The sequence below is a fragment of the Haplochromis burtoni genome, unplaced genomic scaffold, assembly GCF_018398535.1.
Source record: "Haplochromis burtoni strain Fernald_Lab_line unplaced genomic scaffold, NCSU_Asbu1 Contig_112, whole genome shotgun sequence".
In the NCBI taxonomy this organism is placed as follows: Eukaryota; Metazoa; Chordata; class Actinopteri; order Cichliformes; family Cichlidae; genus Haplochromis; species Haplochromis burtoni.
The window spans coordinates 1,126,484-1,143,416 of NW_024582473.1; the positions used below are offsets into that span (position 1 = coordinate 1,126,484).

General features: G+C 40.8%; 1 protein-coding gene across 2 annotated transcripts in view; it reads right to left on the reverse strand.

Annotated features, from left to right (window-relative positions):
* Positions 1–58: 58 nt before the first annotated feature.
* far1 (fatty acyl CoA reductase 1) overlaps positions 59–16,933 on the reverse strand; it is a 31,661-nt gene continuing 14,786 nt past the window's right edge. Inside the window, exons 3-13 of one of the 2 annotated variants that reach the window (XM_005928383.3) lie at positions 16,111–16,227; positions 15,288–15,463; positions 13,405–13,584; positions 11,562–11,739; positions 11,186–11,230; positions 10,761–10,888; positions 10,602–10,669; positions 7,910–8,081; positions 5,504–5,633; positions 4,204–4,331; positions 59–3,459 (exon numbers count right to left, since the gene is read on the reverse strand). In XM_005928383.3, the coding sequence (XP_005928445.1) occupies positions 3,300–3,459; positions 4,204–4,331; positions 5,504–5,633; positions 7,910–8,081; positions 10,602–10,669; positions 10,761–10,888; positions 11,186–11,230; positions 11,562–11,739; positions 13,405–13,584; positions 15,288–15,463; positions 16,111–16,227 (1,482 nt within the window). In that variant the 3' untranslated portion in view covers positions 59–3,299. Of the gene's footprint in view, positions 3,460–4,203; positions 4,332–5,503; positions 5,634–7,909; positions 8,082–8,594; positions 8,767–10,601; positions 10,670–10,760; positions 10,889–11,185; positions 11,231–11,561; positions 11,740–13,404; positions 13,585–15,287; positions 15,464–16,110; positions 16,228–16,933 lie in introns of both variants that reach the window. The other variant, XM_005928384.3, reaches the window with a different exon arrangement.

Consider the following 16,933-nt stretch of genomic DNA (forward strand, 5'->3'; position numbering starts at 1 on the left):
TCTTTTTGTCCCTCCCCTCTATGAAAAGTAGGGTTCTGCTTGATTGCATTTTTTTTTCCTGCCAGGTTACGAGAGCTAAAGTTGTTTCACGTAAGAGATTTTGATCTCAAGTCTGTTGGAAATCGATTGCTATGAAAATGAAACCACAGTAGAAATGGTAATAATTGCAGTTCCTCGAATGGCCACTTGAGGCCGGCTCAACGCAATATCCAAACTTGGCATCTTATGAAGAAAATACTTTTTAAAACTGCAATCATGTTTAAAGATATGCACTTAAGTGGCCGTTCCTTTGTGTTCAGTTTTCTGCCAAGTTATTTTAAGCTAGCCAAACATTAGCATAACATTTGACCTTTGGCACTTTACCAAGTTATCTAGCCATTAGTAACAGTAGCATCACTTTTCCCGCTCAACCTTTTATCCAAATATGGTCACATCCTGTTTCAAAGAAGTCAGTGGATGTTGGCACTGTGGGTACATCTTTTATCTACAGTCTATGGATACCTCTCAAGTCCCAAAATGTAATTTAGCTTAAAGGAAACTGGCATCACCTACTCTATCAAAATGTACAAACGTCTGTTATGCATTGTATTACATTATTTCTTTGCCAAATTTCTGCTGCAATCCGGTTTGGCCCTGCAGAAACTACTCTGGTGGCTGGATTTCGTTTTGGACAGAGGCACACCAAACATTTTTCCCTAAGCTGCTTGTATGACATTAAATTCCTCTAACATGTACCAAAAAATAAAAAAAAATAAAATTCTTGCAAGCAAGCTTATATCACAAAAATGTAAATGTGCCAAAGAAAAACTTTGGTTGTTGCAAAATAATGCTATAATGCAATGCAATTCCTAAACTGTTCAAAGCTGTGATTTCAGAGGTTTACAATCATTTCAATGCTTGTGTGCAATGCCCCGTTTTAACAATCCACTGGTAGGATTCAGTAGTTCCTGACATCAGAAGTGAGAAAACCCTGAATTAGACATGGCGGCGCTTTATTTCCCCTCCCTCCCCCCACCACACTACACAAGAACAGTCATAATCACACCAGAGACTTCACACCCTCGCAAGGAAACAGAGTTAAGCAAGAATTCGTCACATGGTCCCTCAGCTTTTCCCATATTAAAAATCACAGGCAATTACAGAATTTTTCAGAGCTCAGTCAGGGAGAATCTGGCTGAGCAATGAAGTCAGGCTGTTGAATGTCTACTACATTCAGTGATGGAAAAAGTTAAAATGTGCATGTATATACAAAGTCATATGACGAGCAACTTGTAACAGCCAAATTCAGTATTTAAATCTACTGCATTTACATTTTTATAACAGGTTAAATTCTTTTTTTCTTTTTCTTTTTAAATATACAGCAGCTGAAGTTGGTTCAGTTAGCTCTTTATCAGTAAACTAGTCACAATGTTATCAGCATAAAAATACATCTGTTGTGTTATATGTCGTCTACCTAAATAGAGTTATACAGAAAATAACTAGAAAACAGATTTGATTGCTTTCTTTTCACATTATCTTGACAAAAGTTCAGGCACAATTCAGGTTTGAGTCTTGGACTTTCATACGATCTATGCAAAATGACTCATGCTGTGAGATTTGGGAGAAGGGGAGAAAAAAAAAAAAGAAAAAAAAAGAAAATCACACTCCTCAGTGACTCTGGCACGACAAACATGTAGGTGCTTGAAATCTCTATGGCCTAAGATGCAAGCAAACAGCACGCAGTCACACCCTGCTTCATTAAAGCTCGGGGAAAAGACAAACATAACATAGTGCGCAGATTAGCTCAGTTCCAACAATTTAAGACTTAACATGGCAACGAATGGTCCAAGAGGTTATAAACAGCAGCAATAGAATACAGTATGTCCCGCGAAGTTACTCTAACACATGCACACACAAGCACTTGCAAAGAAAAACGACTTAAACCCTTCACAATGTTGGCGAGCTACAATTAGTGCTACCTGAAAAGTAGTGTACTAAAAGAACAGTGTGGAACTCAAGATTTGTACCGGTACAAGAGCGTTTAATTTCCAAGCATTCGAGAAGAAAGAAATAACCATCTCACCCCCACCGTTTTACAGAGGTATGAGCATGTTAGCCAAAATGCAAAAGTGTAGCTTAATAACTTTCAGACGTGATTTAAAACAAAAAAGGAAACTGAAGAAGAAGCTGGATATCTGCTGATGCAAGAACCATTGGTTTGTAGGCACTGGGTAAAGCCACTACAGTACAATCTACATTGTGCTTTGCTGTAATTAGACAGTCTGCCACCGTAGTCCACTGGGGGAACATGCAGAGGTGCATCACTGCTGACAGTTTCTTTCTCACAAGCAGCGAGAGGGGCTAAAGGCCATTCTTTTTGTGGGACATAAAAATCAGCATAAGCAAGCCCCTCCCGTGTTTATACTTCAGTTTCCACAAGCCATCGCTGCAAATGTCACATGTTAGCTAAAATGGCTTCGCTCTTGGTGTTAGGTCATGACAGAGTTAAACAGTGATCCCTAGGTCAGCCGGTCCCTGAATGAGCCTCTTAAAATGTCAAATCAACCAACTGTTTAAGCATCTAGCCAACGCTGCTGTCAGGTGAAAAAACAAAAAAACAAAAAACAACAAAAAAAAACAAAAACAACCCTGATTCTTACAGACTGCTTTAAAAAAAAAAACGTTCCATACCATAAAAATGACACGAACCACAGACAAGCCAGAAGAAAAACAGCAAAACCAGTTATCTTTTCAGATGACAGATATACAACTTACACTTGCAACTTAAAACATATCTGACGCGACTGAAGCCTGGACCGATTCAAAACCAGCTGGGGATTTTTGCAGCAGCATCATCCAATGCATAGCTTCGTTTTGCAGGAAGACAGCCAGGCGAGCACAAAGATGCGAGATGAGCAGGTTTAGAGAAGGTTGCTCTTGAGCAAAGCTGGCGCCGAGGAGGAGGACCGGACATGCTGGGAATAAACAGAACGAGGCTTGTTCCAACTAGTCCAAGTGCTATGAATCAGAGCTGTATGGTGCAATAAATCCATGCACTGAGTTTCTATGAAATGCCAGAGATCCAGATAGCCAACAGACCCCTGTGAACTCCAGGCTTGTCAGGTAGTTCCATCTGTATTTGAGTTGTTAAATGGTTTGGTGGTGTCAATGAAAAAGAGACCAGAGACTGATGTTTTTATTGTTTTTTTTCTTCTTTTCCAAGCACTTTGAACACAAGCACCTTTCACCATCCACAGCCAGTCTTTTCTTAATTTCTTTTGTCGCTCCGCCTCGCAACCCGCCACCACGTCCCTCGGTCACTATCTCATGGTCGAAGAAGCTCGGAAGTAGGACAGGAATTTGAAGCAGAGGCTCACCACAAAGTACCAGATGTTTCTGGCCATCTGGGATCGGGCAATGAATATGCGCCAAATAAACACCACCAGGATGGTGTTGAAGGTGTAACGAATGTTCCTCAGCCTGGAAATAAAACAGATTGTGAGACATGCGATACACCACCCTAGACTGTTTCATATTGACAATGTGTCATTTCCAATGAATGCTCTCTAATAATAACCTAATTAATAAGACTCACAGGCGTTAAGACATGCTTGTAAACTGTGTATAAGCGACCAACCAAACGGTAATACCATATACATCACACTGTCCTGCAATGGTCGAGTGCAGCATGTACCAAAGTCCTGTACACTGTACACGAACTAGGACACTGGTGCATATACCCTGTGTACTCTTGTATCAGTATAATAAGAGTGAGTTGGATGTGCCAAAGTAATACTAGACAAATATTGTGTAGCCAAGTTAGAACTAGTTGGCTATCTACCCCAGTGTGGGTCTTGCATAAACACCCCCTCCCCAAAGAGAAAAACAAAAAAAACAACACAAACCACCCTGCATTTTTACTTTAATCAGCCAATATAGTATTTGGATTTGTGAGCAACAATTCTGCATCTTTTGTGCAAATATTTAAAAATTGAATATTAAAAAAATATTTAAAAAAAAAAAAAGTAAATATTGTCAATAAAACGTTTTCAAATCCACTAACGAAAAGTTGCATACAGCACATTTAACTGGCGATGCAGAAAAGCATCTTTTGTGTGGTGAACTTTAAAGAGCCTGCCAGAGCCCATCACTTTGAATGCTACTACTTCCTGTGTCTCTGTGTTGGAGAAAAGGATGACAGATTTAATTTCATAGACTTCTTACTTGTTGAGGTGTTTGCGTGCAGCAGGCAGCCCCGACAGCTCTTCGTTGAGGACGTATTTTTTGGTGCCCATACAGTAATTTTCCATGTACTCTGCCCAGTGCAGCTGACGCACGTCAAAGTTAAATATCTGCAGCAAGAGAAACAAGAAACACCCTCAGTATGCCTCAGCAGCAACATTTGTTTATGAGAGACGTACTCATGACAAACCTTTATAGATTCTGAATTGACAAACATTTAAATCAACTCTCAACAGGGGACGCTTTCATGGTAAGAAGGCTGCATTGTGGATCTGACAGTGTTCCAGCTTACTGTGGCAGTTCCCCCCCCCCCAGTGGTGCCTTCTAGGAAATAATACAAGCGAGGCACTGTGTGGTCAAATGTTGGGGGACGTGGGAACAGAGTCTCTGCTTCAGTAAGGAAATTCAAGCCCTTGAATCCTCCGTCTAAGGAGCCTGTATCCTCGTTAGGCGAGACAAATGCACTAAAAAAAAAAAAAAAAATAAAAAATACATTCTGTGAAATTAAAAGTTTAACTTTGCTAATATAATGTAAAGCAGAGGTGTCAAACATAAGGCCCGGGGGCCAGAATCAAACCACTGGACAGCTTGGAACAAGCCCAGTATTTTTAAGTTAACTGTATTTTCATAACCGTTACAGCTTCTCCTACATAAAAACATCTCGGATGGCCATTCATGCTACACCTAAATAACTGAGTAACCCACCCACTATAGAAATTTCATAATTAGTCTGGGCAGTGAGCTACCAGAACTTTCTGTGAACTTGCACATTTATTTCTTATTACTTTAAGCCCAAAGAGGCGTCCCAGGAGATTTCCTTCTTTGCTACAGCAACATTAGAAAAACTGTTGAATTTGCCCTTCTTTCTTAAATTACTAAGACATCAGGGATTAAATGTGTAGCTAAAGTTCTGAGATGAAAGTATGCTGTATGTGGCCAGTGTAACATGAATTTGACGCCCCGGATTGAAAGCATCTGATTATTTTCTCGAAAAGACTTCACAAGACGTCAGTGTCGTAATGTTGAGTCCAGATTCCTCCAGACAGTTGCAACGCAGAACAATGATCCCGTTCACAACAAACTGACGTCAGCAGTGAATGAATCACGCTCTGCCTTACCAGCCGACTACTAGACATCATCACTCTGGCACTCCACTCTGCCACAGCGTGTAAACGACTGCAGCGTGGGCGGGGCAGGCACAGGTAACTGAGGCACGGAGTGTGAATGAAGCTGTGTGCGGAGCGATGATTAAACATTGTTTATTCATAGCGACCCTCCCTACCTTTTTATCCTCAGGGCTCATCTGGGCCAACAGCATGGCCATGTTGTCAGTGTTCCACACCCAGGAGTGACTGGTGAAATACTCCAGTACCATCATGGCTTTGTGGAGGCGAGTGATCGTCTTCATCATCCTATGGCAAACGGCATGTAGCGGAGGGGCAGTGTGAGGAAAAGACAGCAGTGTTGTGGATAAATAGTGTTTGCAGAGTAGGACCAGAAGGAAGATGAGGAAGAGGACAGGACAGATAAAGAGTGGTGGGATAAATAGGCAGGATGAGAAGGAAAGGAGAAGAGTATGCCAAAGTGTTTGGGAGCAGGGGCAGAGGTTAGACAGTCTAGAGAAATATTAGGCTATAAAAGACAGGTACCAGAGAGAGCAATGTATATATGTATGTATATAAAAATTAACCGTTTGCAGTCAAATTTGTTATTCCTGTATATCTCAGATCGATTTGACCTCTCCGATTACGCTATGGGCATGACTTCACTGATTTGCACATTTGATTAAGCTGATCTTGATTTTAAAAAGTGATCATTTGAGCTGTACAGTGCTATGAGATTGCATACGGTAGCCATCAGCCACAGCGTTAACACAAATGACAGAAGAAGTGAACACTCAGTGTTACAAACCACATTCTCGAATTAGTAATACCAAAGTCCTGGTGCCAGAAACCAAAGGTACATCTCAGCTGATGTTTGCCCATGACCAGATTGGTTAGAAAACTCAAATGAAGCAATCTGAAACTATTAGGTAGGTGGAGTTAATGCTGTGGCTGATTTATTGATCTAAACTTTGAACTTTTATTGTTCCCATCCTGTCAAAATCTTAAAAAGTGCCAAGAAAAAGTTTTATTAAGCTTTGTGGAAAACAGATTTGTCAGCTACTCCACATAGTTTTCTTTTGCCAGCACTTTTTAAAACTTTTTCTTACTCCTGGAGAGAACAAAGGAAGCATGTTGTAGTTTTTCCAGACAATTAAAATTCAATCGTGTAATAATTTTATTAAACCCCAGATTAGGACATTTGGAGGTCATACTTTTTTCACAGTTTTTGGTAAGTTTATAGCTTGCCTGAAAGATTGGCGTATTTTCCAAACTTTTTCATAGCACTGCAAGTCAAGGTGGCAATTTCTCCCCTGCGGCAAAGTGAGTCACACAAATCAGCAAACAAATCAACTGGATTTAATCTGTTTATAGGCCAGGAGGACAGACAGTTCACTCTCAAATGAACCCATGACCCAGTCTAGGTCAATATTTTACCCAAAATAATTAAAAGCTCAACACAAAAATGAACTAAATCAGCTTAAGTTCCTCAGAAAATAAACTTACAGTGGAGGTGATATTGTCCTCCTGGTAACACAGATGAATCCAGTTAGGATACTTAATTTTTGTGTTAGTTCAGATGGAGATAATCAAATTTTTAGTAGGAATGATTCAAGGTGATGTTGTGATCAGTGTGCAAAGAAGCAGCCAATATTGTTAGCAGGATAAAAGGGATCCGAGTCTTCAAATGCCACCTTTTTTGTCATCCAGTAAATTGTAAATGTCAACCACTTTTGGATCAAATTACTTCAGACGTTTCAATTTGTCATGAACAGAAATGGCAGGCTGCAACGCGAGGCCTGTAATGCTGTCCTTTTAAACTGTTACACTAATGAAGGCAGATTGATATGACTCAGATTCCTTCTGCGAACACGAATGATTCAAAGATGTGACAAACATGCATGGTTGATCAGCATACAGAAGCAGGGATAATCATTTCTTGTAGCTGGTGACAAAGCCAGTTAGGTTCAATACAAATTACCCATTCAGCCATCCATGAGTATTTCAGACAGTTAAGCACAGCAAGTTTTGTCCAATTCATTTTTCATTTATTTTTATTATTTATTTATTTATTTTGAATCAGAAACAGCACTGCTGATTTTAAAACTATAAAGGTGTCACTTTTACCGTCTGAAATATTTGTGGCTTTAGAATTTAGACTAAGAATGAATTACCAATCAGTTTGCATGCAGTAGTGTTGTTTTCAGTGAGACACAAGATGCCCAACTGAGCACAACTTTCTCGATTGGTCAAGAAGTCTCGTGGTGCCTCAGCATTTTCCATGATTGGGTGAAGACCGGCGGATAATGGATGTCATGTTCACAGCATGGCTTGTTCACGAAAAAAAAAAAAAGGCACGTGGCATCTTCTTTGAATTGAAAACACATGCTCGGATACTGCCTACATTAACAGCTGACGTCAAGAAAAGACACTGCAAACATTGTTCCTTCTGCCCTTGTTTCCACCTTCCCAGGAAAAAAAAAAAAAAAAAGACACATTCAGGGAGGAGTGGAGTGTGGGGAAATTGGGAGAGGCAGGGGGCAGACTGGCAGACAGGAGAGGGTTGAGGGCAGTTGCAACCTTACCGGGGCTTCCGGCCCATCAGCGTGAGATAGCCATCATAGAGCAGGGCTGGCAGCGTGTGGCTGACAGTGGTCCAGTACTGATTAGTAAAGGGGTTGGAGCGTAGATTGACATTGGGCCTTCTGAAAGCCTGCTCTAAGGGATTGGTCTTGAAGGACATGTTTATACAGTACTCTGTAGGAGAGAGAATCACATATGACGGAACAGGAAGGACACAGAGGACGAGAAGAAAAGGAATGCACGTTCATTTTCTCCTCCTTTTGATACAAGGAAAGACGCAGGCCCACTGTAATCGTCTAATTAGCAGCACAACAGAACACTGGATCTAGTCTTTGGAAACAAAACAAGACAGTGTGAGTCCACTTCAGTCCATTTATGAGCTGGACTGAAGTGAACTTGGTGCCGAGGTTTTGGAAATCTAACTGAAAATACAAACATTAGAAAGACGCAAAGAGTGCAGAATCCAGCATGTTCAGGAGAACAGCTGGGTTATACATTCTTCACCTGCAAAACTGCACACAAGCATCTTTAACACAGCAGCACTGCAGCTATGACGTTAGGCTACTTCGATAAAGGAAGGGTGACAGTGTAAGCCGGCGGAAATGCGAGTGTGTGTGTGTTTGGGGTAGGGGGTTCTGTTAGAACAGCAGCGGCACGGCACATCCGAAACGGCAATGACGAGGTTACCTGGGTTCTCGTCCAATCAGCCTGAGGTACAGATCATAGAGGAAGGCCGGAGCTTTGTGGCTCACGGCGATCCAGTACTGATTGATTAGGTGATTGGATGTGAGATTAACATTGGGCCGACGGAAGGCCTGCTCAAGGGGGTTCCTCTTGAATGTGGATATTACATGGTACTCTAAGAAACAGAAGGTTGTTCAACACAAGTCATCAATGAGCAGCTTTAAGATTGCCGTTACATTGTTTTGCCTTTATGACTGGCTAGAAGGTTGAGCCATGTGGGAAAACTATACTATATGTTCTGCAGATATACAAAGCCACAAGGTTTGTACCGGAACTAGAAAAAGTTAGATTTCCTAGTTTTCAACTGCCTTAGCTGTTAGGAAACTAGCTAGACAAAAGGGTGCTAATACAATAACAAATAATGTAAGGTGAATAACATCAGGCATCTAAAAATGGCAGCATTACAGGGGATGAGGTGTGTCATAACAGCAACTGATGCAACCAAATGTGCACCTCCACCACCTGTGTGGCGATCAGCCTGCAACTGCTGCGATTGGCCTGTTCAGTCCTGTTGACTCCTCCTATACATTTGAGCTACTAGTTACCGCTGTTGAATGGCTCAGTGTGAGAATAATCACACTTCACTTCAATATGAGAACTCAGCAACCTGTCCAAACTATCAAAATGGATGTGAATGCATGCTCCATGTGGAGAAAAAATTTGAAATTTCTTTAAGTAGTCCTCAGGAACTGTTCTCCAGGGTTCTTTAAGGGCATTTAAAGCTCTTCTTTGAATTTTGGGTGCCCTTTGTTCCATTCTCTGTCGAGATGATCCTACACTTTTCCATCCAGGTTTACTGTGTGTTCAGGATCATCGTCATGCTGAAAAATGAAACTGTTGCCAAGCAGATGGTACTGCATAGTGGATCAGTCTACAGAGGCACGTTTGTGTTCACAGTTCCAATTTTGACAAGATATCCAACAACACTGGGTGAAATGTAGCCACAAACCATGAGAGAGCCTCCACCCTGCTCTATAGATGGGTGTAGACACTCACTGTGAACCTTTGATCAGCTTTGTACATACTAATGATTTGAACAATAATTTCACATTTGGATGAATCGCTCCATCAGACCTGTTGCCGCTGGTTTTTGCTCCAGCTCTTGTGTAGTGTCCCCGTCTCACTTCTTTTATAAGTGAAAAAAGCAGCTAAGAAAAAAAAAAACTTTAAAGGACCTTTAGAAAGCCTGGAGAACTGTTATTTACGACCACCAATAATAATACTAAAGAAATCTGGCAACTTGGAAGCAAACTAATTAAATGAGGGGTGGCTCAAGACTTTTGCACAGCACTGTATGCAGCAGGAGTTGTCAAGATCTGCAAACTGAGAAATTGTGTAATATCATTTAAACTCTGAGGCGAGCCTCTACATGATCTGGATAAAGTCATTTCCCTTCTCAGTTCCTATTTGAAACTGTGTCGTGCTGTTATCTGTCACCTTTTTAATGCACAGTGCAACTTTAAACAAAGGGGAGTGACTCTCAAGCTCGTTCTGTCACGGTCGCTGCCACCCTAATTTTATATATGCAAGCCCTGCACCTGGCTCAGTAATTTAACTGCCAGCACACCAGAATTCAAGTTTTAGGACATAGCGGTTTTACATTTAAAAGCTTAAAACACTGCACTTAGAGCAGGAGCTACAGTTTAAACCATGAAATTTAAATGCAAAGCATTAAGAGAATTCAGCACAAATACAGGACATGATGAGATTATGAACAGTTTTCCAAAATGTGCAACTTCTATACTGGGGAAAGATGCGCTTGGGATACTTTACTGCCCCAAATCAATATCCATAAGGGACAGGTAAACAAAAGCTTCTGCTTTGGGTGTGGCAGGTCGGGAATCAAGTTACAGTGAGGGTATATCATTAGACGCCACGTTAAAGCGCATAAGCTTCCACTGTCAGGGGCTTCCCCCTCATAGGCTGCGTTTAGGCAAGAAATTGTCTTACCGACTTCTCCCCAGCGAAACGGGTTAATCCCACCAGTTGTACAATTGTACACGGGTATGCTTTTAGGCCTGCCGTAAAAAGGGAAAGATGTCAGAGGAACTAAGATGAATTAAAAAAACAAATATTGACTAAAGTTGTGTTAATGTGTGGGTCTCTCACCTGTTAAGCACCTGTGATCCTGAGTACCAGCCTGCAGCCAGCGTAGTGTTGATGACCACATCTACAGGAACCAGGTCAGCCACAGCATTATTAGATGCTCTCATTGTTCGGAGGATCCCTTTACCAGCCTAAGAGGGGGTGGCGTAGAGGAAGTATTAATGCAACTGATTTGTGGAAAACACACCACAATCACAAATCACACCACAGACTTTATAACAATTAATAAACCACAACTAGCTCTTCAAAGCAAACATACGGCACAGTTGTTTATGTAACCAATCATCATGAATAACAGTAAATTACCACCAGAATCTTAAATACTTCAATACCACTCAAAGCTCTCTGATTGTGCTGTAAATACGAGCAATCATAAAACAGTTTAGGCTTCTAGACCCCACCTACAGTTATTTTTCCTGTGTACTTACTGCAATGAAAATCCCACTGGGTCCATTGAAGTTATCAATCCAGCCCTGAAAGATGTTGAAACAATGCGCTTACTCACCAAAGCTGAATGACAACGTTTAACAAAAGCAATGAAAATATTAAAGCTGAAATATAACTTTCAGGCAGATGTTCAACTGACTTAATAAAAAATAAATCAATCACACTGCTGCTTAAACTTTAGGAGAATTCCCACAATTGTGCTTGGCAAAAAGGAGAGGTGAAGAAGACCAAATTTGGGGGGGGGGAACAAATCCAAATTATATATAAAAGACACGATTATGCATTGTTCTTTACCAATGTAAGGTTCTACAGTAATAATGAAAAGGCAGCGTAACACCAGCATCTGGAATTACTCACTGGGAAGGGCTCTTTCCAGCTGGCTCCAACTATGGAGGGTCTGACAATGCCTACGTTGAGGTCTCCAGCCTCCTGCTGCACCATATATTCGGCCAGAGATTTGGTGAAGGTGTAAGTGTTGGGATGTTCTCCAATTAGCTTGGGAGTCAGTGTAGATACCAGATCGTCATCCATCCAGCTGGACCGAGAGAGACAGAGAGAGATTAGCCCTGTATTTGCTTCATTTAATTTTATGACCTGCAGGGCTTTCCAGTCTGAAGTAAACAGAAATATTGCTCATTCTCCAGTACTAATCACTGTGTGGGTGACTGCCCCAACAATATTTAAACCCAGATAATATCCAAAAGGCAATGACACATTCCCCTCAACACTTTGCAATACCTACGTATTGTAGGTTGTCACATCTGTCACTAGCACTACTGCTGCTGTTCAGAAAAACTCTCTTCAAGCGTTAGGAAGCCACACCTCCAGGGGAGCCTTACTCACACAAAAATCAAACCAGTTGTAATTACAGGACAAAAGTATAACAGCCAAAACAATATTCATGTCCTTCTTTTCACTTTATTTTCCTTTAGACTTAGAATTCACCAACTGCTTAAACCAGTTTGTGTAAAATGTCATCGTCTCTCCCACGCTGCACCACGCTCTCATTACACACAACATTTCACTAACAAACACACCAGGGGAAAGGGCAAACAAGTAGTAATGAGCTACATTAAGCTCAAATTAAAGCCAAACCAACAGTGTTCACTCATCAAAGATTACTCTAAAACTACAATGAACAAAGAAGGGATTTTGGGACGGCCGTCAACACCAAAAACATCCAAGAATCTCTACAATGTGGAATTCAGAAAGTTGTAGGCATCTCAAAATGGCAACTTCCATATTTTTGCTTTTTTTTAATAAAAATAAATAAATAAACGGACATGTATACACATCCATTTTTTTATATACAGTCTATAGATAATGCGTGTAAAGAGAATAACTGCTGTTTGATGCACAAGTTCATTAAATGGACCAAAATACCTCATTTCATTACCAGTGCCCACAGTTTTATTAATTTATTCAGTCTGCAGAAAGTCTGCTAAGCAATACGATTTGCTCTTTTGGACTGTTCTCAAGCGTGAGAGAAAAAGAAAAGGAAAAAAAGTCTCCAACAGACCAGGTGGGAAAAGAGTTTAACCCTCTCTTCCATGCAAACCACATGTGATTACACTCCTAAAAATGTGCTCAGAACAAAGAAATGCAAACACGAACAACACAGTTGTCATGATTACATAACTGGAACAAGGTAAAAAGAGAAACCTGAAGAGCGAATTACGTGTGCCAACAATGCCCATCTGCTCCACCTTCCATAGAAAAGCCAGAGTTGGGCAAAAGGAAAAATGATATTCCAGCTCATTAGGTCGTTTCACTCATCACTATTCAACCGCTACACAACAGCCTCGAGCAACTCTGCCCATCCAGAAGATCAGTGTGTACTGTACACAACAAACTCTGCATGCTGTCTCTTTGCACACGCACTCAAACGTTCACTGAACAGCTCTGTACATAAAATCCCCAGAATCATAGCACTAATCTCTACTCCACAGACTTTACTAATCTATCTTGAGCCATTTACTGTAAAGCCAGAGTTAAGCTGAAGTGCTTCGTTTTATTTCACTGGCATTAATCTTGAAATGCACTTCCTACTTGCTTTTAAATCCATCAAAGTCTGGAAAAAAAAAAAAAACTATTAAACTTAATGCTGCCGTTTAGCAATGACTGCTACGTCCTCATATCTGCACACGTGAAGCAGACGTTTGGTGTCAGTGCTGTTTGATCACATTCCAGATCAGCTTACTCCAGAGTATCGATGAGTTTTCGGTAGTCTACGGAGGGAGAGTAGACAACTTCCTCGATGAGCTCTCGGTTACAGTTGGCATAGGCTGTGGAGATGTGAATAAAAACCTCCAGGTGCTTCATCCTGTGAGCCAGGGCCAGCATCATCTGAGTGGCCAGGACATTCAGCTGCACTGCATCCCTGAGTGAAAGAGGGTAAAAGACAGGATAGTACATGTCAGGAAAGCAAGACGTGATTGCAGCTCCACCTAAAAATGCTTACTTCCGTTTTGATTACATAAGGTTCACATATCTGTCGTCGCAAAACACAGAAGTATCATTTAAGCTTCCACAAACAAAAGTTCCTTATCAAATGTTTACCTGACTCCTAGTCTGACTCAAAATCTACACTACACTGATGTGCACAATTTCCTGCTTGCACACTGCCCGAAAACTTTGAACAAGAACACAAATGTCCACAATACTAATTATAAACAACATCCAATTCCACCCATTTAGCACAAATAATTTCCTCCAAGCATAATGTACCATCTCCAAAAGGCTGCAAGAGTTAAATCTCAAAGCAGCTCCAGGCGTGCCCTTTGCATGCCGGGTCAGGTGTCATCAGTCTGTGTGGTTCAAAACAACAGTGGGCAGTCCGTCAACATTGCTGTTTTTTTCTTGTGCCGCACCAAGCAAACACTGACTCCATCACCATTCATTTGAATAAATAACAGCTATTTTTAAAAAAGGCAGTAGATCGCACACACTAAGGTGCTGCCCTTTACCAGGCTCACAGAATTTAATAAGAAGAAACTAAGCTTTTAGGAGAAGCTAAAAGCAGCAAGTTTTAGGCAAAGAACGAAGGAAGGTGCAAGGTCAGAATATAAATGAGCAAAGCTACAATCAGGAGCCCCAAACATAAGACCATACAGCTTAAAACTAATATAGAAATTTAACCCTTTAAGACCTACCATAGAACCAAGTCCGCCAGAGCTTATATTATATTTTTACATGCTGTAGTGCCATTTTTTGGGAGCATTTCAAGTTGCTATACATCAATACAACCATTATAGCCCAAATTTTAATAATATGGATGCATTAAGTGCATAGCAATTACATAAATTGCAAAAAAGTGCAATAAACTACAAAAAAAAAATTGAAAATCGTTTGTAATTATTATATATATTTCTAGTTAGAGAAATTTAAGAGGTTTATCCCTCAAAACTGTAACTACAAAAAAGTTAAAAAAAATAGTTTCCCACCACAGGAAATTTATTTTGAGTGTCTTCACAGTTTTATTTTTGAAATACACCAATTTTTATATACTGCAGGAAAAACGAAAATAAATATTATAGTGCAAATATGCAAAAAAAGCAGCATATGCATCAAAATAAACTATTTCCAGCAGTGCAATATGAGTCCTAAGCATCCCAGAAACTATTCAGAAAAGCATAAAGTCAAACATAACTTTTAAAAACACCAGTACAGGCTCATGAGGCCCTGATGGTAAAAAACTACATTTCCGCGAAAAATACGTCACTTCTGGTTTCGGGCAGGTCATGGCGGACATGCGAAAGTTCGCTCTGATGTCTATTCCAAGTAGGAAGTGTTATGAACAGCTGATCAGATCGGCAAAGCGCGTTTCTGGAATATTATGTTTTTGTTGCTGCAAGCGCTTTTTATGCAGTTTTTGCAAAGCTTTATGTGGAAGGAAACCGTGACCTAGGACAAGCTGATGGCATAAGATGTAAGTACAACTTCTCCGGTTTCATATGCAAAAAAAATTATTGCGCTAGCTTACGTGGTTGCAGTGGTACCGGGATTTAAAAATAGTTACGCAAAACAGAGCGTGCCCGCTCCGACCAGTTTTAAAGGGTTAAAAAGAGGAAAAAAATAACTCACTTGAGTGGCTCACTAAAACGGACAGTGGCAGCACAGTGGAAGACGATGTCAATGTTTTCAGCAAGGATGCTCTGGTCCGCTTTACTCAGATTCAGCTCCGGTTGTGTGAGGTCAGAGTTCACTGCAATGATCTTCTCTGCAAAGTCCGGCTGATCTTGTTGCAATTTTTCAAACAGCTAAAATAGTGAAAAAAGTAAAGTCAGCACGACATGGAAATTACAGAAGACCATAACCAAATACAGATGACTGTCATGCTGTAGAAGACCCCTTTCTTTTTTTGACCTAGTCACAATTTAGGATGAAGAGTCGTCACTTCTCAGACCAGCCTGTTTTTCCTTGTTTTTAAACATTGCATTTGGCATCAAACTGGAAAACTGTTCCCAAAGAATGTGGCAGTATCACGGTGTGGGGGGTTTCTGCACAATCTTTATCAGAAGCTGCTTCACCAACATGTTGCTGCTTGTCACTCTGCAAAATTGGCTGAAACTAAAATAATGACACTGCGATCCCAGAGCCTGATCTGAACCCCACTGAGACTCTGAAGATGACAGGACAAATTTTGGCACACGCAAGCCACTACAGTCTCCAAACTGTGGAAGTGATGAAGTAAGAGGGGAGAAAAAGACCAAACTAGAGCAAAATGAGAAACTGCTGGACTTTGCAAAAGTGCAAAGGCAGTCCATCCAGAGGGTGTTTGTTGTCGATGTGGCAAAAATATGCAGTATAACATTTCTGTGCGCCATTTTTGTTCCATCTGCCAGCTACAGAAGAGCCTCAAAACCATTCATCACATCACACCATCCTCTCTTTTCCCATTACTCACCTTGCTGTTGACGATTTCGGAGATGCGGGCTTTAGGGCTTTGACCAGCTTTCGATCTGACCAGCACATAGACTGATCTGACTTCTGGACAGGACCTCAGCAGCTTCTCCAGCAGCACCTTCAATAACAAGCAAGCAAAATGACTCAGTTTGGACTGAGATTGTTACAACTGGTCAGTCCTGCTAAATCTTCACAAAAGACAAACTCTGATACAGAAGAAAAGTTTTTTTGGCTCCTCTCGTTTCAAAGAGGTTGCATATTTTATTAGGCAAAGATTTTGCACAAGAGTCGTCCTTTTACAACTCCCACTTATGTGCGCTTGGTACTGGCACAAGGAGTACACTAGCTTGTGAACACAGTAAGGCTGACTTCGTGTCCCATCCCCATCTCAAACTGGGGTCTGTCACATGCAAGTTGGATGTGTTAACCAATACATGGTGGTTGACTAAGAGGCCTTCCGACTCTCCTCTAACAGCTTAAGTAAAGTGGAAGTAAGAAATTCAGGACATGACTCTTTGTCTCTTTGTTTCTGTATATCATTCCAAACATATCAACTACTAATGTGCAACATTTTTATTAACCATATAAAAACACAGTGATAATGAAAAAGATCACATTCGAAAACGCTGAAAGATGTTTGAAGTTGGAACTTGAGATTTGCAATGCATCATGGGTTGAGTAATCATTTCTCTTGCCCAAAATTTGTTCTGTACACATTCTTGCACTTTTGCTTTCTTCCGGTTCCCTTTATTTTGAGGACCCAAATCAAATATTTTTGACTCACAGCTGCTCGGCTTGGTTTGACGCTTAAGTCTTTTATATGG